This window comes from Lichenostomus cassidix, chromosome Z (assembly GCF_008360975.1).
Source record: "Lichenostomus cassidix isolate B80296 chromosome Z, HeHo_3.0, whole genome shotgun sequence".
In the NCBI taxonomy this organism is placed as follows: Eukaryota; Metazoa; Chordata; class Aves; order Passeriformes; family Meliphagidae; genus Lichenostomus; species Lichenostomus cassidix.
The window spans coordinates 47,735,987-47,758,490 of NC_139511.1; the positions used below are offsets into that span (position 1 = coordinate 47,735,987).

At 50.9% G+C, this 22,504-nt stretch overlaps 2 protein-coding genes and 1 long non-coding RNA gene across 9 annotated transcripts in view; 1 reads left to right on the forward strand and 2 right to left on the reverse strand.

Annotated features, from left to right (window-relative positions):
• Positions 1 to 621: 621 nt before the first annotated feature.
• LOC146424830 (uncharacterized) lies at positions 622 to 8,781 on the forward strand. Of its 6 annotated transcripts, none has more exons than XR_014847094.1 (4): positions 622 to 785; positions 3,785 to 3,878; positions 3,968 to 4,303; positions 5,121 to 8,781. It is a non-coding gene; the product is annotated as an uncharacterized LOC146424830 (long non-coding RNA). The 6 variants fall into 6 exon arrangements; XR_014847091.1 differs by lacking the exon at positions 622 to 785 and having other exon boundaries at positions 3,468 to 3,878; positions 5,121 to 5,168; positions 5,669 to 8,781; XR_014847092.1 differs by lacking the exon at positions 622 to 785 and having other exon boundaries at positions 3,468 to 3,878; positions 5,121 to 5,168; positions 7,189 to 8,781.
• A 1,177-nt stretch (positions 8,782 to 9,958) lies between these two features.
• Positions 9,959 to 16,762, reverse strand: LOC146424831 (glutamine-rich protein 2-like). 2 transcript variants are annotated; one of them, XM_085043120.1, is made up of 16 exons: positions 16,043 to 16,762; positions 15,625 to 15,699; positions 15,288 to 15,383; positions 14,663 to 14,845; positions 14,452 to 14,543; positions 14,183 to 14,291; positions 13,867 to 14,019; positions 13,475 to 13,597; positions 13,204 to 13,266; positions 12,691 to 12,855; positions 12,414 to 12,532; positions 11,687 to 11,752; positions 11,302 to 11,403; positions 10,751 to 10,847; positions 10,518 to 10,583; positions 9,959 to 10,170 (listed from the first exon to the last, which is right to left on the reverse strand). In XM_085043120.1, the coding sequence occupies exons 1-16, from the start codon at positions 16,259 to 16,261 to the stop codon at positions 10,153 to 10,155; spliced, it is 1,746 nt and encodes a 581-aa protein (XP_084899246.1). In that variant the 5' UTR covers positions 16,262 to 16,762; the 3' UTR covers positions 9,959 to 10,152. The 2 variants fall into 2 exon arrangements, with proteins under 2 accessions (XP_084899246.1, XP_084899245.1); XM_085043119.1 differs by having other exon boundaries at positions 14,663 to 14,851; positions 16,043 to 16,761.
• Positions 16,763 to 19,237: 2,475 nt separating this feature from the next.
• SLC1A1 (solute carrier family 1 member 1) overlaps positions 19,238 to 22,504 on the reverse strand; it is a 48,000-nt gene continuing 44,733 nt past the window's right edge. Inside the window, exon 12 of the mRNA XM_085043121.1 lies at positions 19,238 to 21,349. Coding sequence (XP_084899247.1) covers positions 21,103 to 21,349 — 247 coding nt within the window. The 3' untranslated portion in view covers positions 19,238 to 21,102. The remainder of the gene's footprint in view (positions 21,350 to 22,504) is intronic.

Genomic DNA, 22,504 nt, shown 5'->3' on the forward strand with positions numbered 1-22,504 from the left:
AGATAAAAGCAGGAGCCATGCTGCTTCTCACCCAGATTTCCCCCACTGGATTGTTAGAAGCAGATGGAAAGCAAATAATCACCATGACCCTCCACTGCAAAACACCTTTAGAGATCCTGAGGTCAAAGCAAGGGTAAATCCACTTCCCTTCTTGAGTTCATGGGATGGGGAGGGGGCTCAAAATCCCCTTTTACCCCCAAAATACATCAGGGCCATGTAACCCACCTATCAGCACAGGGATTTTCCCCTTCACTCAAACCTTCTTGGTGTTTTCCTTGCTGTCACTGATGCCGTTTTGGGGTTCCTCCAGATGCTTTTCCTCCACTTGCTGCTTCTCCAGTGGGTTTATTTCCCCTTGGGATTTGTTCCTCCTCTCTCTGGCACAGGCTCAGCCAAAGCTCAGTCCTGTCTCAGCCTCTGCCAGCTTTTATCAGCCAAGAAGGGAGGAGGCCTCCAATCTCTCGCCTGCAGATGGGGCCATGACGTGCTTGGACACCTCCTGCACCCTCTGATTGCCCCTCTTCCTCCATTTTGGAGCCGTTTACTTTCTCAACACAGGCCTTGGGGAGGGAAGGGAGGAAAATAAGGGCAATGCAAAAAAAAAAAGAAAAACCAAAAAAAAAGCAAAAAGCATTATTGCATGGTACCACAAGACAGAAATTGGTTAAATATTGCCCCCTAGTTCCCCAAGTCTGGCTCTGGCCCTTTATGCATGATGGAGCTGAATAGGGAGCAGCTTCCAGGTGAGGAATGTGACAGCAACTCCAGGAAATGAGAATTCAGAGGTATTTTAGGAGAACTTGGAAGCTTTGGGGCTGAATGCAGAGGTATTTGGGAAAATTCAGAGATATTGGGGGGAATTCAGAGTTATTTTGGAAAGAATTCAGTTGTATTTTGGGACAATTCAGTTTTCTGGGGAGAAGTCAAAATCATTTCAGGAGGAAGAGGACCTTGTCCAAGGGGAAGTAAGCAGCAGGCTCTGCACCCGCTCACTCCCCACCTTCCTCCTTCCTCCCAGACATGGATCCCTCCATGGGTGTCCCCACAGCGAACATGACCATGGAGACTGGCACACCACCTCTCCCACAGATTTTGGCAGAGAAAAAAAGTGTGTGGTGGGATGAGGAGGAGGAGCAGGATGAGGCCAGAGAGTCCCAGTGAGACCAGGAGCTGGCTGGCAGCTGTCAGGGGGTCATTGTCAGGAGATGCAGGACATGGACATGGTAGCTGGACTGCAAGATGCCACCTGTGTGCCCCCAAACAGAGCCCTAGGTGCTGCCCATATTCCTAGGGACACAAATTGTTTCCTGTCCAGCTCCCCTCTCAGCTGCTTTAATTAGTGATCAGTCTTGTGCTGCTGTCCACCACGAAGGTCGTGAATTTAAAAAAAAAATAAAATAGAAAAAACAGCCCCAATTTTCCTTTTGTGCGTATGCTTGTGTGTGCGATTAGGCTAGATTTTAAGGCACTTCTTGGTTCCGCGGGGCAGCGGGATACACGGGTCCCGTCCTTGGCTGCGGGGTGGCTGACCTGTCCCGGTGCCTGAACTCTGTGGCCTTGATGGAGACCAGCATGCCCCGCTGCTCCCCGCCGCAGGAATCCGCTGTCCCGGCTCTGGCTGCCGTCACTCGGCTCCCCCGCCGCGCACACCGTGGGCAGCGCTTATCGATAAGCGTGCAGCTCAGGGACATGCGGGGCGGGGGCACCCCACAGCCCGCTGCGGCTCCTTCATTCTATTTGTTGTATTCCGTTCGATACATTCTGTTCGCACCTCGCTCTCCTGTCGGTGCAGCCCTCTTGGCGGCACCTGCCAGAGGCGACAGTCACCCCCGGTGCGCCCCTTCGTGTAGCCCCTTCACCGCCACCTCACCCCGGTGAGACCATTTCTGGGAAAATATTTATACCTTGCAAAGCCCTGACTTCTCTTGCTGCAGCAGAAGCCTTATGTAGGCTGAGATTCTTCTTAAGAAAGGACAATAAGTGCCTGAAATAATTAACAATTAATTAAGCATTAAGTTGGTCTGCTGTTAATTAAAGTAATTTTCTGGGCGTTTCTTAGAAGACAGCATAATTTAAAAAAAAAAAAAAAAGAAGGAAAGAAGGATTTTAGGTTTGGGTTTGGACTTCCCCCCCCTTTCCTTTTTTGGCCCGAGAGATCAACCTTTGTGTTTATTCGGGCTGGGTTCCGCGGTTTCGCCCTGCCTCGATCCATCGCGCCTCGAGCAGTCACTGCAGGGATCGCACAGCGCCGCTTCCTCTTGCTGCCCGAGATCAAACAATTAGGGGGGAGCTTTTCCATTCGCCCCCTTTCCCCTCCCACCCCCGGGCAAGGGCAAATCTGGGGCTATAAACGGTGTCACGAATGCCCAATATGGGGTTTTTTCCATCATTTCTCCCTATTTTTTTTACCCTGAAAAAGCCAAAGCTGATCGGTTTTGGGGGTCAGTGGTTTTTACAGCTGTTTGGGAATATCAAACTTCTTCTACGGTTTATTCAACCTTATTTATAGTTCCTGATTAGTATTTTAAAAAATATTTTATGTATGTTTTATTATTTTTATAACTCTATACTATAAAGTTTTCAATTATATTTAAACATAATTTATTTTTTATAAAAATATGAGATACATTGAAACATAGTTCAGAACATTACTATCGTTAAAATATAGTGAATATAATAAAACTATTTTTATATGTATTATACGATATTATATATATATGTAACATACTTTTGTTATTCTATAAAAGTGAAACTTTTTGTTCCAAGACCCTCGTTTGGTTCAGTTCCATGAATTAATTTTATTACAAAATTTACATTAACATTATTCCCCTCTGGAATTTCTGCTGCAACACCACCTCCCACCAGAGATACTACATCTGCTAGTTTGGTTTTTTTTTTTCCCCTCTTCGCTTCCTATGTTTCCCGCACGGTCTGGGTGCGGAGGGACAGCGGTGGGTTTTTATTTCACTTCAGCCCCCTGGCTCCCAGCCGGGCTGCTCATGGGCTCAGCGGAACGCTGCTCGCTTTTCACGCTCCTGCTCTAATCCTTGTCCCCTACAGCCCTCTCCTGGCCGCGCTTCGCCTGCCCCGCTGCAGCCGCAGGAGTGAGAATTCTGCTCGTAAACAACTCGTCCCTCCCAACCCCCACCTGCCGCTGCCTGTGTTTTCTGTCCCTAAATATGTGTTTTGAGGTGCGGCAAGCTTTTAGAATTTTTCCAGTGGGGAAGAAAAACAATGCAAGCATCTAAAAGCCAAAACTGAGCTGTATAGAACAGTGGTAGGTTTGAGACCAAAACTCTAAATATTGGCGATTCAAAGTGCTGCTGTCACGCAGCGCCTGCGCTATGGAGCGTTGCTGTTCCTGTTCCGGGACCGGAGGGGAAATCGGGGTCACACCGGGGGTTTGGGGCTGGCTGGGGTGGCAGGGAGTAGGGGAAAGGGGGTAGAAACTGAAGGGTGGTGGGAACTTTTTAGGGGCTGGTGGTAACTTTTTTACAGGAGGCCTTGGAGAGATGGGATTTCCCAGCGCGTCTGGCAGACCTGTAGTGCCTGTTTATCACTGTGTTTACACATCTGCTCGGATAAGGGGAGGGCGTGCATTCAACCTAACTATAAAGGTGGTTATAACATGGGTATGCACGTGCATATCTGCTGCAGTGCAGCTGCAGAGGAGGATGAGGGGCCACCTGCACTGGCCATAATTCAGGTGCTTTAGGGGTTCCAGCCCACTCTCCCCACTTTCTCCCCTTCTCCAGGAGTATAAACCCCTTTTTCCTGGATGCAGAAGCATTTTGAAGCTTCCCTAAAAGCCCTGCAAGAGGAGGACGAGCGACGTGCTGAGCTGACCGAGACAGCAAGGGAGACCAGAGGAGATGCTGGTGGGTGCTGCTGGCATCTCGGTGCACGGTGGGGGCCAGACTGCTTCCTTCCCCCTCCAGCGTCCTCCTCCTTCTCCTTTGTCCCCCAGACTCGAGTCTATGCTGAGAAGCAGAAGCTGTGGCTGTTGCTGAAAGGGCTCCACTGAGTGTCGAGTGACCAGGAATTGTGGTTCCTTTCCTGGCTCCATTGCCTGTGCTGGAGGTTAGGGGAACAGCAATGTGGTGAAGCTGCTGAAGTGACCTAGATCTGGCAATCTCAGCCGTGCTAAGCTCCAGGCCAAGTGCCAGCAACCGGATGGTGATCTGCTATGGGTAAACCAAAACTTTTCCCCAAAATCCCTGTTTCCTCCCTTTTTATTCACAGGAAAGCAGCTCAAAGTATCTTTCTTCCTTCCTCTCCAGGATGCCCAAACCACCTTGAGCAGGTATTTGAGCCAAAAAGCATCACCAGGAGCATAAGTTTTGGCCCCAAATCCTCTATTTTTGGGAACTTCTTCTCACTCTGCATTCTTTTCCTCTGGGCTTTTTGCTTTGGAGCTGGTCGGGGTTGATGGTTAATCCAAAACTTGATGATGATGGGGAAATCTCCCATCATATCTCCAGCAGGAGCTAGAACCCTGCCCAGGGAAGGAAGTAAAGATATCCCTGTGGTTTTCCAGCAATGGGGAAAGGGAATTCGGGAATTTCTTTGCATAAACACCCCAGTTTTCTCCTGTTGGGGTGCACAGAGAGGAAAGTGCAGCTATTGCTGCTGTTGATGCCAGAGCTGGAAGCAGATCTTGAGGATTTTACCCAAAAAACCAGCATGCTGGCAAAGGCAGTGACACAATTTAAAGGTGCTTGGAGGGTAAAAAATTGGCAAAAAGCGAGTTTATTAAGCAGAAATGGAAATCTGGGACAGAGCTAGGAGGCTGGAGAACCCCAGGGCTGGCAAATTTGGCTGGAAAGTGAAAGCATCACAAATGCTTGTTTAATTAAAAGAAAATCAGGAACCTACTCTTGATTAGCCTTAGGGGAGAGAAAACTGAAGGTGGGAGTTGCAGAAGGCTGTTGCTTGTTAATTAGCACTCAAATTAGGACACTAATTATGTGTGGAGGGAGGTGATGCCACAAATGAAGGGGGCTGTGTTTCCCACCTCAGGTGGTCTTGCCTTCTCCATGCAACAAGGATTGGGCGCATATGGGGCATGCCTAGGGCCAGATCCAGAAGTAAAAGTCTCTGGGGTCTTCTTCTATTTTCAGACATCTTGGAGTGCTCTCTGGAGGAAGACTCAGAGGGATACCAGAGAGGTGAGTCTGGCTTCAAGGATAACATTTGGGTTCAGTGCCTGGGGCTGATACTCAGATTCAGTGTCCAGAGCTGGGGCTCTGCTTCAACACCTGGAGCTGATGCTCTGGTGGAAATTTTGGAGCTGATGCATAGAGTCCCACCAACATCCCTGTCCCTGCCAGCAGCCGTGACCCTGGATCCAGCCACAGCTCACCCTCAAATCCTGGTGTCAGCAGATGGCTGGATCACGGGCCGCTGGGAATCACCCCAGCTCCTCTGCCCTCAGCAATGGGGCATGTTGAGTCTCTCCACTGTGTTTGGGTCAGCAGGGCTTTGTGTGGAGCTGGCATGGCTGGGCTGTGGAGATTGGTTTCGGTCCTGGCTGGCTGCTGGGGTGGCTTGGGAATTCATGTCCTGTAAGGGCTACTTCAGTCTGAGCCCCTGACATGGGGTTTGGGCCGTGGGGCAGTGGCTGGGGCAGCTGCATGGTCTCGCCCAGTCCCACATCTCTGCCCCACAGCCATGCACTCTGACACATCAAGGTGGCTCTGGATTACACGGGAGGGCAGATGTCTTTCTGCGATGCTGATAGCCAGACTGAAATCTTTGCTTTCCCCCCCGCCAGTTTTGCACGTGAACAACCCTGGCCACTGCTCTGGCTGGGCAAGGGGGCAGCTCTGCTCACCCTCTGCCCCTGAGTCCCCAAAAATCTCCCATGAACCTCCCAAGTGCAGACACTTCCACCACCCCATTCCACTCAATAAACAAACACTCCACTCAATAAACAGCTCCGCTCCCCCCAGACTAATTTAATTTTTGTTGTAACACCTAATTTAACAATACTAGTCACAATTCATGCTTTTGCTCCTCAGTGGGAGAACAGAGATGGTTTTAGTTCCTCAGCTGATTGTCAGTGGGAACATGGGCCAGAAAAAAAGGGAGAACCTTCCTAAAAGATATGTAAAAACTCACATTGAGGAAGAAAAGGGGCTTTGCTGCTGCTGCAGTGTGCTTCATAAGGTTTTGCAAGTAGAAAATACTGCTTAGTATTTGTAGAGACTTTAGGGAAAGTGGGCTAAACCCACATACTGTGTCTCCCAGGATCACTTAGGCTGGGGCCTTTTCATGGTTTTGTATTCACTGCCAGGATATGAGCAGGGAGAGAGGCCACAAATGGGCTTTCATCCTCCATTTCACTGCCTACAAGTGAATAGAAGGGGAAAAAAATAAATGAGCCAGTATCTTGAAGCAGCAGAAAGTTGTTATTAGGGTTCAACCATGTAATAAAGTGCTGATATCAGGAAGCACAGGCAGGACTGGGCGCGTCTCTGCCTCTTGCAGCCCCTGTCACTCCACCTTTGCTGCCAGACTTGCCTCCCCATCCACATGCGCTCTTCACATCAGACTGAGGAAGAGGAGAAACCACCAGGAAAGGCAACAACTTTTATCTTTGGGGTTCTAATTTTAAACAAGGGCCCTGACAAAACACAGGTCACAAATTACCAAATGAGACCCAAATTACAGTGCTGCTCAGTTGTATAATCAGTTGTCTCTGTTTTGCTCATGGTGAGGTTGGTCTTTCCTTGAAAGACAAGGTCCAGCAATGGGTAAATCAAAGCACTTCTTTGCAGCATCCTGCTCCAACAGATGAGCTTCCAACACTCCATTTCATCCACTTTTCATCTGAAAAGCTTTATGGATATTTAATTTGAAGCTCCATACAAAAACCCTGAAGCATAAACAATAAAAAAGCTGCCTTTCTGTGTAGCTCAACAGGCCCAGAGCTGGTTCTCCAGCATGGGGCCAGGGAGGAGATCGGCCTCCTTTCAGTCCCAGGGGTAGCTCAGCAGCATCCCATCAGCAGCTGGGAGGGCAGATGGTTGGGCATGGAGGATGCACAGCCCCTGCTCCTTGAGCAGAGCTAGCAGATGGACCTCTCAGCTCTCCCACAGGGGCCTGTGGACCTCTCTCTGCTCCCCCCGTGCATGTTTGCTGGGTCAGGGCCAGGTTTCACCACCCTCATATTCTTGTCCTCAACAGCCAGTCCAGGGGAAGAATGAACTTGATACTGGCACCTGTGTGTGTGACCAGCAGTGATTGATGTGGCTGGCCATAAAGTCATCGCGCCAAGAAGCGTGAGGACACTGACAGTTTAAAGCAGGTCCAAGCGCATTTGTAAAGACCTGATCCATGCTGTAAATGCAACATCCTGAGAGAAGAGGTCAGGAAGGAGCACTCTGGCTCCAGCTCACTCACCCAGAGTGGAAATCATGAACACCGAACCATGCCTTAGCCTGCTCCCACATCTGCTCTCCAACTCCTGCTGTGGCACCCCAACTCAGTATCTCTGACCAAAGGTTTCCAGCCAGCCTCACAGACACCAACACATCCCTCCTAGGGATCTAGCAATGCCAGGATGATCCTGCCAGAGGCCCAGTGAAGGCCAGGGGGTCTGTTCCCATGTCCCCGTGCTTACAGATGCTGCAGTACGCTTCCTATGGGACAGAGCTAGTGCATGAGTGCTGGCAAGTCTGTTGTCCCTCCTGGAGGTGCCCCCTAGCCAGCCCTACATGGAGAGAGGATGTCATCCCATGCAGAGTCCCTGGCTTCTCAGGGCTTATCCACCGAAAGGAGAACTGTTAAGTGTGGAGGAGAAGAGCTTTTGATGACTAACATTTTGGCTGATGCAAATTCAGTAAATGGTGTTAATGAAGTTTTCAGAGGAGTTCTGGAGGCAATTGATTTAAATGAAATGGGGGAAAAATAATTCTGCTGCAAAGCCAGCTGCATCTGATACAGGTGGAGCCAGACAGAGAAAGAACCAGAATGGTGCTGGAAATGCTGCTGCCTGCAAATGTCCCATCAGTGATGAGGTGAAGTTCTGGAGTAAATATCCACTGTATTCCAAAAGCCTGGACCTGCCAGATGGTCTTGGACCCACCCCCAGCACCTGGCACCAGTCATCCAGCCCTGGGCTCTGAGGCACCTCAAATCCCAAGCTATCCTCACCCCCCAACAGCCTGACCCCCTGCAGCAGGGGTGAGATGTCCCCATCCTTCTCCAGCACCTTCAGCCCACCCCAGCACCCCTAGTCCTGCCCCTCTTCACTGTGGCCCCACAGTGGCTTTGGGGTGGGTGGTGCCAGAAATGGGGACTGCCCGGATTACAGCCCAGGGTCCCCTTGATGCTGTTGTGATTTTTTTGCCTTTTATATACCTTTTCCATATTCTCTCTATTGTTAGCATACATATTTGTAATTTTTGTAGCTTGATATTGTAACTTCGTTCCGGTATTTTTCTAGGCAGGAAGACAAAACATTCTAAAAGGCTCCCAGTTGCAGGCTGGAAGTTCCTATTCTGTCTGGATTCTCCATGAAAACTAGGCTGTCTGAGACATATTTTTGTAAACAGGGTTCAAGGCTCATCTGAGAGGGGGAGACTTTAGAAGTTGGCAGAATAGGGGGGACATTACTTCATCTATTAAGCTTCTTATTGGGGAATCTTTGTCAGATATGCTAATATGCAAGGTCTATAAAATTTGTATACGCATCACACGCAGTGTGCATCTTCGGCGTTTTCCACCTTGATGAACTGTGCACTGAAGGATCCTTATTAAATACCGAGGTAAAACCCCTTTTACCCCTTTAAGTGTGTTTGGCTTATAAATCTAGGACCAAAGTAAAGGCATAACCCTGCCCAGCACCATGTGGAAGAAATAAGGACCCCTCACCCATCTACCATCACCCTGTGCTCACCAGGCTGTGGGTGGTCACCAGCATGTGGGGCTGTGAGGAGAGAGGCTTGGCCTCTCTCCTCTGTGGGTACCCACAGCTGAGCCTGCTGGGTGCTGAGCATCAGTGGCTTGGTGGGACAATCAGGGTCCTGTGCACCCAAACATCCACCCCTGACCTGCATCCCTGCATGTCCCCTGATGCCCTGCTGTTTCCCAGACTCTTACACCAGCCTCGGAGGTCTCTGATCCCATAGTTGTCTCCAAACCTCTGTGGTTGTTCCCAACCTTCTAAGATGCCTGACAACCCTGACATCCCTGCCCCCACAGATCAATCACACTGAAGGTCCCCACCTCTGGCAGTCCCCATCCCTGTGGAGGGCCCCACCTGGGAGCAGCACCCCAGGGTGAGGTTGGGGGGTCCCCACAGGACTGGGCAATGTGAAGCAGATGATGGACCCCTTGAGGTGTAGGAACTGCACTTGCTGCATGGTCACTGTCACTTATGGGACCCCAGGGACCTACCTATGAGACACCACTGTCACATAATGGACACTAGGGTCAGCAGATGGCATGGATGGTGAGGACAGCAGTAGCAGTAACAGTGGCATCAGCACTGCACCTTCCATATGGAGCTAAGCATCCCCTGCAAGGGTCCCACAGGTTCACTACATTCCCAGGCCCTGATGATGATGTTGAACCCAGCCCTGAGCCTGATGTGGGAGAGGGGGCAGTGCTTCTTGGGCTCATCTGAGGCCCCCAAAGACACACAGTGCTGCTGCAGCTTCACCAAAGAGCAGTTCAGCTCAGGGGCACCAGAAGCATGAGTGGGAGGCAAGCCAGGGACTCCACCTCTTGCACCCCCACAGCCCATGGCTTGAGGGAAACCTCAGCCCCTCCACCTGGCTCGGGGACACCCCCTGCATACTCACATGACCCAGTCTGGGGGCTCACCCCAAGCTCTCCAGTTCCTGCCCCCACTGAAACATCACCCTTCCCTGTGGCACCTGGCCAGCTTTAGGGTGGTAGCTCTGAAGCAGAGGGTTAGTTTTAAAATCAGTCTTGCTTAGAAAATCCCAAACACAGCAGTCACAACTTTTTTATTAACTTGAAAAGAAGTCCCTTTTCTTTGGGCAGTCTTTTCTTCATGCAGGGCTCCAAGGACCCAGTCCCAGCCAGCTGCTTGGCTGCTGGCTCCATCTAGGGGGAACTGAATTTACAGCAAATGCCACAGCACCTGGGATCAGTGGTTGAGGTCTGAGGCTGGCTGGTGCTCTAGTTAGGTGGTTGGGCCTGGAGGTGAAGGACAGAGATAAGTCCCCTGAAGCCCAGGGGCATCTGCATGGCCAGAGACCCTCAGGGACAGGGCTGCCCTCCAACATATGGGCTGTTGTCCCGCAAGGGCCAGCGCCATCTCCACACTGCACTCCAACTTGAACACCCCTAACGGCCCGTTGTCTCATCTGCCATCCAGCTTCCACCCCTCCTCAGCCTGCCCCAGACCCCAGACCCCAGACCCTCCTTGCACCTGCCCAGGCATGCAGACAGAGCCCTGCTCACCCATCACGGGCAAACAGCTGGTGCTCTCTTCTCCCACCACCTGATAGGCCACACCCAGTTCAACCTGTGCCCTCTGTCACCTCAGGTTTGTGCTCCTGGCCCTGATCCATGCGGTCATCTGTGCCCAGCAGCTCAGTCATGGCAGGCTAGAAAGGACAAAGTGGCTGGCTGAAATGTGGGGTCTAATTCAGCATCCCCAAGCAACCCTCCCCCCCACCTCTTCCTGAGGAAACTGAGGCAGGGTTCCCTCCCGATGCTCAGCATCTCTCCCAGCCTTCTTCCTCCCGGACATTCCTCCCTTCACCATCCCTACCTTTTTGGAGAGAAGCAGGAGATCCTTGGGCGATTTACTGCATGCATCCTGACCCAGGCAGCTCTGTGACTTGACAGACTTGCCATTGACCACCTTCCTGAGGGATGGGGCATGGGGGTGCTCATTGTCCAACACTGTGGTACCCTGGGCTTCATCCCACTGTGTCAGTAAGGGGGGCAGAGGCTGCTCCCCAATGAGGCATGTCCCTCCTGACTCCCCTACAACTGCTGCAGGAAACCCATGCTTGTCCCACTGTGCTGAATCGACTCCTCACCAAGCCCTGAGGTCAGGCTGAGACCAGATACAACTAATGACATGTAACTTCAGTGCCACTGAGACTAGGGCTTGATGGAGCAGTACAGTAGGGGCTGTAAAAACTCAGAGACCTGGAGTAAGTGCACCTGGCCCTCTGTGGCACCCTCTGCTCCCCTGCCCTGCCCAGACCCCCTGGTGCCCTCCATCCCCACTCAGGGAAGAGATTTCCCTCACAGGAGATCAGAGCAGGGTTATCCAGCACCCCAGAGGCCAGCGATGGGTCCCCATGCCCCTACCTGTTACCGTGCTGCTGTGCTTGCTCCTCTGTGATGGTGGTAGAGAGGTGTGCAGCGTGGCTGCTGGGCAGCGATGGAAGGAGCGGCAGTGTGTCAATGTGCCTGGGGAGGGCAGGAGCCGTGGGTGGGTGGTGGGACAAATGAGTCACCCCAACTTGGGGCAGAGCACCAAAATCCACCCGCACAGCATCCCTCTGCCTGCTGCCCTTGGGGAGGAGTTCTGGAGGGGTTCCCACGGCACGTCTGACAGACATGGCTTCGGAGACGGCTCGGCAGAGTCAGAGCCTCCAGGCAGACACTCCAAGCCCCTGTGCCAGCAGGGCATGGCCAGCACCCATCCTCCCACGCCACCCCCGCAGCCCCCCGATACACCGGTGCTACTCACGGGCCAGGCACCGGCACGTTGAGCTGCCGGTCGCAGGACAGGCACTTGAAAGGGACCAGCAGCTGCCTAAGGGGGAAAGGGCTGGGTGAGCTCCCGGCAGGACTGCAGCGCTGCCTGCACACAGCCAGCAGCTCACAGGCAGCAAGAAGTGCCAGGCACGGTGCTGAAGGGAGTCTCAGTGTTTGTAGGGGGAACTGTGGGCTGTTGAGCCTGGTTCCTGTCTGACCCAAGGGGAAAAGGAGATGAGCTCACTATGGCACCGCTGACCTGAAGCAGTGGCCTGTGGCTGCCCAGAGCAGGCAGGTATGTGAGGGGGAGGGTGCAGGCAACCCACACTGCCATCCAAACCAGTCCTTGCCTGACGTCATCACCTTGTCAGTGCTCACGACTCCCCTGGGCCTCACCAAGGGGGGCAGATCATGACAGGCCTGTGGCACTATGTGTTGCACCCCTGCCTAGGGGAACAACCCAGAGGGTTGCTCTGTCCTCCATCCTCACACCTCTGCTCCCACACCCCAGGTTTGGTTTGGACAGCTGTGTTCTGCAGGTGCCCATTCTTGTGCCTCCTTCGATGTGGGGAACTTGCTACCAAAGTGTGAAAAAGGTGTAGCTGCTTTGTCAGCATCCCTACAGTTTGTTGGCTACCCTGATCTGAGGCCAGGGTACCACAAAGGAGGGAACAAGGCCAGTGCTCTTGACAGAGCCAATACCATCCCACTGAACTCACTGCTTAAGTCCAGCAGCGTCCTCAGGCTTTACTGACAACTCATCCCTGAGGTCCTTGATGATCCTTGCCCAGGTATCCTCCAGTTGCTTCTGGAAAGGTCCCAGCTCCAGGCGATCCAGCTGTGGACAGATGCACATCCTCAGCCAGCTGCCCCAGGATGGAATATGGTGGTCCCCAGCGAAAAGCCAGCAGACAGGGAAACCTCAGAGGGATGCTGCCTCAAGCTGCAAAGCCCCCAGGACCCTGTTTTGCACTGTGAGGATAAGGCACTCCTCACCTTGTAGTCCAAGGCATCTCTGAACCGCTGCTGGGCCTCCTGCCAGCGCTGCTCCTGGCCTGACATCCGTCTCAGCAACTCTCGCAACTTGTCTTCCAGATGTTCCATGCTCGCATCAAAATGGGCACAACTGACTTTGCTGCCCAGGGCAGCTTTGTCCGCTTTCTAGTAGGGAGGAAGGGCAGGAGAGCAGTGGGGACAGGGCAGAGGTCTGACAGGCAGGGCCAGCACCAGACACAGAAACATTCCTGCAGAGCCATCGTGCCGTGCCCTTTTCAGGGCTGTGTGGCCCACTCACTCCATCACCCCCATGTGGGCAATCCCACCAGCCAAAGGGCCTTTGAGAGGGAGACAGAGGGACCTGGCAAAGGATCTGCAGCCAGTCTGGAAGTACTGACACCCTCCCCCTTCCACCCCCAGACCAGTTTTATCACTGAGCACCCAGAGGACAAAGGGTATTTGTCACCATGCCCAAGACCCCCTGGGCTGAAGATGGACTCCTCAAGATCATACCAGCTGCATCAGGTCCTCCTTATCTGCTTTCTTCTCGAGACCCTCCAGGGACTGGAACAGAACCTTCCAATACAGAAAGCATCCCATGACACCACAGTGGGGTCAGAGCTGTGTTCTGGCCAGCCAAGCACCCCATGCTCCCTGCTATCCAAAAAACTTCGGGAAAGGCCCTTTGAATCCACAGAGGGCTGCGAGCAGGTGGGCTCAAGCCTCTGGCAGTCTCCAGCCTGGTTGTGCCTGGGGGATACTCTGACCCTGTTCAGCCACTGACCTTGATATCTTTCTGATTCTGGAGATGGTCATCCCGGAGGCTCCCTGTCACATAGCTGAGCTGCTCGCAGTCCCCTTCCACCCGCACAACAGTGGCCTGGATGCTCTTCAGCAGCTCTTCATCCTGCTCCAGGGAGGAAAATGACAACATGGTGCCATGCAAGGGATGTCTGGCTGCCCCTCAGGGACAGATTCAGGTTACTTGTCCACCAGCCATGAGCCCTCAGTGTCAGTAGGACATTTGTATCAAGGCTTTAATTTCCTGCCATACTGCCAACCCATCCAAAACAAACTCAGGGGGAAGCAAGTGGCTGCTCTACATTACAGTAAGCACAACCAGACAAGGGATTCTGACACAGCCTCCCAAGCCCCCCCATGCTGCCAGCTGCCTACCTGAGTCTTCTGTGGCAGTAAACTCTGCACCTGCTGTGGTGCCATGGAGTCCATCTGCTTCTGGAGCTTCTCACAGTGGCGTCGGAGCTTCCTCAGTGCCACTGACTCTTGCTCCTGTACCATGCTCTCCATCTTTGCCCCTAGCTCATTCAGCTGCAGAAAGGGAAGAAGGAATTAATTTTGAGATGGGATGGATGCAGCCAACACACTCAGGTACCATGGATGGTCCCAGCCAGGCAGGGAATATGGTCAGGAACCCCACAAGGATCACCCTGCCAATAAGGGCAACAGTTGGAGTGCTCCTGCCAAACCTCACCTGCTCCTGAAGCTGGTCAGCTGTGACCAGCTGGTTCAGTGTGGCCTTGGTAATGTTCTGCTCCTCTCTCAGCTCCTTCTGCTCCTGCTTAATCTCCTGCAGTGCAGACCTGGCCAACAAGATGAGAGCACAGGCAAGCTCAGCCTCCACAAGGCCACTTGGGAAGTGAGCTTTGCTCCGCAAACTACATGCTCCCCGACCACCAGCCCCTAGCTCCCACTGACTCCCTGCAGCCCTGTGGGATACAAAATCCTCTCCCATATTCTTACTCCTGCTGTTGGAGGATCTGGTTGGTGTCATCCACTTCACACTCGGCTGTAGTCACACCCAGCTTTCTGAGGGCGACCTCCAGCTGTCTGATCTGGGAAGGGTGGGGATGGCAGAGTCAGGGCATGGACCCCATACCCTCCTTTGCCTGCCTCCTCCCTGCCAACTCCCCTGGCATCCCTGCAGCCCCCTTAGGGACTGCTATGGGCTCACCTTCTCCTTTTCACCCTGCACGTCTCTGGCCAAGCTCTCCAGAAAGGACATCTGGCCCTGGAGCTCAGACAGGTCACTGGTGATGTTCTCAATTGCTGGGTGGCCTTCTTGGGATCCAGGCTGTGTCCCAGCGGTGTCACTTTGGGCACTGGGGGTCCCTGTCTCTATCCCTGGGGTGGTGCTCTGGGGCTTGGCAGGAGCAGCATCCAGGGGTGGAATGAGAAGAAGGACAGCAGTCAGAACCAAGGAGCATCCAAACTGAGCCTGGCCCCAAGCCAGAGAGACTCTGTGCAGACTGTGGCTGCCCTGTACTGGTAGATCTTTCCATTCTTTCCTTTCCAGCACCCATGTTCCATTTTTCCATGTAGTTCAAAGGGCCTCAGCATCTCGTTGGCTGAAGCAGGCAGTGACTTCTACCACCAGGGTGATCCGCAGGCAGAGTGGGAGACTGCTAGTGGGCAAGGGTGAGTTTCCATGCTTCCCTCATGGGACACCCTTCCCACTGTTCTCTCCCAGTGCCCATCATGCCACAGAGCCACAGGGCAGGGGTGGCAAGGCAAGGTCTTGAGAGGCAGGGCGGGGGCGAGGGCCCAATTCCCTCCCAAGGCCACTGACAGCAGCTCACCTGGCCAAGTGCTTCCTGGATCGTCCGGATGTCTTCTCCCATGCGGGCCTTCATCTCACTGACCTCCTCACTGAGATCCTTGCAGAGACCTGAGGTCTAGGAGAGGGGGTAGGGAGGGATGAACCTCAGGGGAGGATCCCTGGGGGCCTGCAGGACCTTTACCTGTGCCATGGTCTGTGGGTGACAGTGCAGGGTCTTGCCCAGCCAGATAGCCAGGCACTGTGGGCAGCACTTTTCATTCATCTGGCACGGCTGGATGCAGCTGAACCTCCAGCGTGCGCAGAGAAGGTTGCTGTCTGCTCTCTCAGACCCACAAGTTGTGATGGCGGCATCTCACCTGGCCAAGCTCCTCCTTGATCCTCTGGATATCCTCTAAAATGTTGGGCTGCCCAGCCTTCGTCCCAGCCACGCCCTTGGGAGAGAGCTGTGGTCTCAGAGAGATGTGTGGTGGGGCTGAGCCCCAGGTGAGCAGCTCCCCAGAGACTCCTGTCCCTGTCCTGGGAGCCTATGGCACACCCTGGGTCAGCAGGAAAAGACCCAGCATACAGAGGACCCAAACCACCCAGAGCAGTGTTTCAGCCCCAGATTTTTGCTCCAAATCTCCCTCTCTTTCCCACAGTGAAACCCAACATGTTGCTGGGAGCTAGGGCTTCAGCCAAACCTTGGTATAAGGGCACAGACCCTAGAGGAGGGGGTATCCTGCGGGGAGCACCCAGGGAGCTAGGAAAAGCCTCTGCTTTGGAGATGCCACTCACTTGGGCTTCAGTCGTGTCCATCTGTCCCATGCCGGCAGCTCCCGAGGTGTCAGGAGCCCCCTGTGCTCCGGGCTCCAGGGGGAACACGCCCTGCAGGCCCAGCAGGCTCAGGTGTCCCAGCATGACCTTCAGCAGTTTGCGGAGCGCCTCTAAGTTGACATTGACCTCGGGCGTCCCGATGGCTTCATCCAGCAGCTCCAACAGGCTGACTGAGGACATGGCTGCAGCCCTGCCCGAAAACACAGCACCTGTCCTGGCGGATGAGAGCCTTCGTGCTCGGAGGGAAGCTGGAAGTCAGGAATGTGGGCAGCCAGCAGCCTCCTTCCTCCGCTCTCTCTGCCTTCCAGGGCCCAGCCGCATGTGCCTGTGTTTGTGGTGTCTCTTGTTGCCAGGTAACACCTGGCGGTGGCAGCCGGTTGTCACGGAGTCCTGCAAGAGGTCGGATTGGAAGGGGCTTTTTACAGATCGAGTCCCGGGCTTGCAGCTGTGGTGGGTCGGGACCCCCTGGCTGTAGGGGTCCTCCCTGACGGCCCCTTGTTCTTCAGCCACCGCACCTTGGACTGGGGGGACATGTGGTTAAGAACCCCAAAATTTCCTTGTTCCCCTTGATCTTCATCCATCTTGGACTCAGGGGGCAGCATTAGGGGTACCCCAACCCCCTCTGTCCCCCCCTTGGGCTGCCCCTGTACAGCACAGCTGAGGGCAGCGATGCAGCTGCCATGGTGCTTTGAGCCGTGGGGCTGAGCACAGGTCATGTTGGAACTCGAGTGGCTTCAGTGGCAGGCCTGGGGACACACACACACACACACACAGCCTGAGTTAGGGATCCTCTGGTCAGTCTCAAAATGCTGGAAAGACCCAGACAGCTGGATATGGGGGCAGCAAAGAGAGCTGGTGTTTTCTGAAGCTACTTCCCCCTTCTTTGGGCTCTCAGAGACAGAGGACAATATACAAAAATACCCAGGTGTTTGGGGTGCCCAGCAGAACCAGGAGGAGACAGGTATCTGGGCAGGTCCCCACAGAGATCCAGATTTTGGTGTGCCCTCCACAACACTGAGGGGACACAGATATCCAGATGGCCTCCATGTGGGACCCGGATGTCCACATGGCCATCCCAGGACCAGCATGCGACACAGATGTCTGGGTGGCCCCTGCAGCCAGGAGAAGACCCACATGTCTGGGGTTCCCCCCAAGGCCAAAAGCAGAACACTGGCATCCAGGCTGTCCCCTCACAACAAGGAGAGGATCCAGGCATCAGCTGGGGGTTCTGGTGGGGTAAGTTGGGGAGCAGTGGGTGTGCGTTTCCCCATCACCTTCTGCATGGTGTAGCTGGTGCCCTTGGGGTTGCTGTCATCCTGAGGAGGCTCCCACTCCTGCAGTATGTTGAACCCCCAAACCTCCTTCACCTCCACCGCTCAGACATGGCAGGGGACAACCACTCTGTGGGGTAGCCTTTGCCCCATGACCCTTTAGCCCCCAAAATAGTCTCCAAAACTAGCCCATGGCCCACAAACATCCACCAGGGACCCCAAATACTCACCCAAAAATGCCATCCTCAGCACATACAGCCTCCAAACCGTCCCCCAAAACACATGCTCCTATTGCCCCCAGTGCCTCCCATCCCAGTACTGCCCAGTGGTCCCAGTACCCTCAGCCCAGTGCTCCCAGTATAGTGAACCTCAGTGCTAGCAGTGCCCGCTGACAACATGCAATGAGAAGCCCTCCCAAGCTGCCTTCCACCAAGCATGGCCAGCCCAGCTCCCCCATCTCCTGGTGCTTCCAGTACATTCAGTCCCAGGGCTCCCAGTAGTCCCTGTGCCACTGGTGACATCTAGTGGGAAGGCAGCTGTGCCTAAGATCTGTTTTGATCTGTTTGTAAATCCTGTAACCAGGATTTACAGCTCAAATTTTAAACAAATCACCTCTCCTCTGGTGAGAAACCTGTGAGTGATGCTAAGACCCTGACCCTGATATAGCAGCTGCATTTGGGGGGAGTAGAGGGTCATGGAGCTGGGGGTAGGGCCACCTCAGCATGGGGATGTCAACCACCCGTGACCCTCAATGACATGTCTCTGATCTCACAGGATCCTATACCAGCACGCAGAGATCCTTGTCCCCACGACGTCCCCACCTCCACTGGAGGTCTCCAGTTAGGGGCAGCACCCTGAGATGAGGCTAAGGGTCCCCATTGGTCTGGGGCAGGTGATGTGGGTCACCAGGTACCTTGAGGACCTTGACCCTGTGAAGGGCAAGTGGTGCAGAAGGGGTTTGGGTGATGGTGGCAGGATGCTGGCACAGACCTTGCAGTGTCCCAGCCTGGGGGTCCACTGGCTGCCTCCTCCCTGACCATGCACTACTGGGCAGTTTCTGTTTCTATCAGGCAATGTTAAAGAACAAGTGAACTGCACATATCATGATGGTTTTTATGCAATTTAAGATCCTGAGGAGCTGATATAGCTGACCATGTTGACAGACCTGTGTATGTTTATGGACCAAGTGCTTTCTTTGTTCAGAGATAAGAGATAGCTAAAAGTCCCTGAGTATTTCAGCAGGGATGAGTGTGTGGGTAATCTGGTCCTCCATGAATTAATGCCACAAACACTACTCAAAATGCAATCCTGTGATAGCTTCTGCAGCCCCAGAACCACTCCAAGAACATAACATGGTACAAAGGGCCAAAATCTGCAGATGCCTTTCTAACAGGAGACTCTTCACCACACTCCAAATCTTCCAGACCAGGAGACCATGGAGGACAGACACATTGCTTAAGCAGGGTCTTTCCAGGTTATATAGAAGGTACATGAAACACTGTGTCAACAAAAGTATCCTTGAACTTAAGATGATTTTCAGTACATAGTTTGGTCTCTTGGTTGTGAGTAGGTGGCAAAACACCCCTATCAACCCCTGCTCAGTTGAGTCTGATCCAGATAGATGAATAATAGATAAACTATCCCCTGCTTAGCATGTGTTTAATAATAGCATACTCCCAATCCACCTAATCTCCAGTTAGACGGGTTTCTTGCAATCTCAGCACTCTACTCTTAAGCATTTATTTAATTGGAAGAGTGTAATTCTTGCCAAGGCTACAGCTAAATCACTAGAGAGGATAACATAAATCCTGAATTGGTTTTCTTGTTATAGCTAGAGGAACTCTATGCACTACAGTAAGGAGATGACAGCAGGCTAAAACAAGAGTAAAGAGAAAAGTTATTTATTCGTAACACATTAGGACCACTGTTCACAGTACATCATTAACAGGGTGACTACATAATAAGGTGATCATAAAAGGGTGACTTAAAAAGCTAAAGACAAGGCATAGATTATAGGCTACTCATGGAAACTGGTAGGCTTTTTCCTCCCATAAGCAAAGCTGCACAAATAAAGACTGTTTTATACTGTTTCTGCAAAGGTAAAAGATTGATTTACTCAATCTGTACATGTTCTTTATTTTGTATAAATTCACCAATACTTAGATTAACATTTTAATATAGTTTATGATGTTAAATTTAAATACAGTATTATGTCTCATTAATTTAAGGTGCAATTTATCAAAATCTACAGTAAATATTTTCTCCTTAATCAGTTCTCTTTGGCACACTTCTGGACTGTTTAAATACAAAAGTATAGGACTGAATCAAGTATATAACACTGCAGGTACTTGGAAGGTTTTTTTAGCATATGAGAGTGATTTTATGCTTACCACAAGCTTATTCACAAACAGATAACTGTATATGAATTTCAGTTTATATATAAAATGGCTAACTACTTCAATGTGCAAGGCAAAAAAAAAAATTGTTACAGCAACTCCTCCCTTGAGAGAGTGATTTTTGCACCATGGAAATCTTGTATAAAATGTTATAGAAAATGGAGATTTTTAAGGAGGAAGTTCTCGGTGTTTCTTATCCTATAGCAAGCCACCTGAGGACATGATTTTCTAGGTCCAGAAATGGTTCATAAGATACAGTTTAGCTGACAAGTTGGCACTGTAGTGGTGTTGCAGCTATAAACTTGCATGTTCAACTGGCAAACTAAACCAAGGAGCCAAAAAAACAACCAGTCCATGTAAGAAGTTTAGTGAGAGTGGCTTCTTTCTAGGAAAAAGCTCTCATTCCTTATTCTTGGTAATATATCTTCTTTTATTCCAAGGAAGAAACATTTAGAATTTGTACTCTAGACTTTTGTCTTCATGACCTCTGCCTACTTTTGGGCTGACTAATATTTTGTTAAAATCAAAGGTGGACAACAGAAAATGGAATTATTTCTGTTTCTGCTGAAAATGTGCTAGGAGGCCATGAAAGTTGACCTAAATAGGTAAAGTGTCATTTTACAAAAGCTCTTCAAATGCCAGAAGAGCAAGCTAACAGCAATTTCTTTCATATCTGAAGGCCAATCCCAGCAGTTGGCATTCACATGAAAGGCATGGGGAAACTTAGCTACATAAATACTGGAAATTTTTCTGCGCCTAATTATTTCACAGTTGAAGAAAAACTAAACCCTATTCACAGTAAAATGTACTTATTACAAGGCCCTTCTGGTCTGTTTTTTCCTGAATCACGCAAGTAGTATCCCCTCAGCTGCAGAAATTAGCATTTTGGCAAATGATCAAGTTACAGAAGTTGTCAAGTACAGTGCAACCTGTTTAGAAGGCAAGGATGTAAAAAAGGATTTCATATATGTGCTTTGTGGTAATGTGTGAAATGCTGTGCTACTCCTGAGTAAAACACATTTGGCTGTCCCAGCTAATGACCTATTTATGAGCATGCTGATTCTAGAGAGGCATTTCATAGCCTCAGCAATAGTGTATATTCTCAAAAAAAAAAAAAGAAGTATTTTACAACTGTCTTTTTCTTCAACCTATCAGTAAGGACTAACAATGGTGAGTTCAAACTGTTGAGGGAGATGATGAGAAGGGGCAGAACTGGTAAAGAGGATCAGAGTCTATTGCAGTAAATCATATGTAAGTGAAATGTAATTCATTCTTAATTATCCTGTTACCTTTCTGAGATATTGCATATGGCCATGTCCCTTAGTGCTCCTGTTCTAGCTGAAAGCTACTGGCTTTAGAACTGGGATGTCTGTGTGAAGGATATGGTGTCAGATTTATCTACAGCAAAGCCTCCGTTGACGTAAGATTTCTTGGCCTCTGTTTCATCGTTATCAAGTATTCCTGTTTCCAAGGCAAAAGGATTGACTATGTTGACTTCAGAGGTGACATCCATCTGCTCCAGCTCCTTTTTAGAGAGCTTCTCCACTACTCCTGTACCAAAGGCATCTCCCAAGACATTGACCATTGTTCTGAATCGATCCCTGTGGAAGAAAAATGTTGTCAGACAAACCATTCAGTATGTTATTTAGGAAATCCTTTTAGTAAAAGTAACCTTCTCTAGCTCATGCAGTGTTGTTTTCTTCCCAGTGCAAATTTGGGTACTCTTTCAATTAAAGGAAAAAGGTCTTGTAAAACAAGAAAGAGAATTTTCCTGCCATGTATTTGAAGAAGCCTGGAGTAATTTTCATGAGAAATGACTTTGTACAGGACATGCAAAACTGCAAGTCATGTCACTTGTTAGAGCAGTAATTCCACTGCTGTGGCAAAGCCTTACAAAATGCTGGAAGGATTACCTCTCAGGCTCTGAAGTATGCTACACAGGTGGTTCTCTTTGTGATGAGAGACTGTGGGGTGCAGCAGCAGAGTCTGCATTGTGCCTTTTGTCATTCTAACAGTCATGTCCTCAGCCAGAGGAGCATCTAGCCCAGTGTCTTCAGTATTCTGGCCCAAACCCTGGAGAAGGGAAAGGCCTATCTTCTGCTAGCTTCTCCTTGTTAAAGGGCCGAAGACAAAGTTGTAATAAACAAGTCACTTAAAGGAATATGATACTTCTTTCACTGTTGGTTTTTCTTCAAACAGAAATGTAACATGCAGGCCTTAAAAACCTGCTGTGCCTTGGCAGAGGAACACCAAACCCCTGCAATATAACAAAGTTTGAAAATTGGCGTGGAAGTAGAGCATGGACAGTGGAAGGCCAAGCTTCCCTGTTTTTCTTTTCAGCTACAGAGGACTGCAAAGGCTCTGTGGCAGTACAAGTTTTTCTTTCTGTGCTGAGACATTGAGGTGAATATATTCACAGTATTTTGCAATACTTCTACAATTGCTGAATTCCAATGCTAGAAAGTTTTCTGTGTGGAACGAAAATATATGGTAGGGAAAGGAAGAGAGAGCAGTAAAGAAAAATGTTGGTAGGATCAGTGTCAGAAATGAGGAAATCAACAGCACTGGAAACTCATCTGTTATAATAGTACTATTCTATTAATGTTTCTGTTCTTCATTTAACATGTGGAAATACTCCTCAAACCCATGTAGTATAACCTTGGTAAGTTCAGAATTAACTAGTGCATTGTTAATGAGCCACTACTGACAAATAGTTTGCAAAATTATACATTTTAGGCAGTAAGTACTAAAGGTGA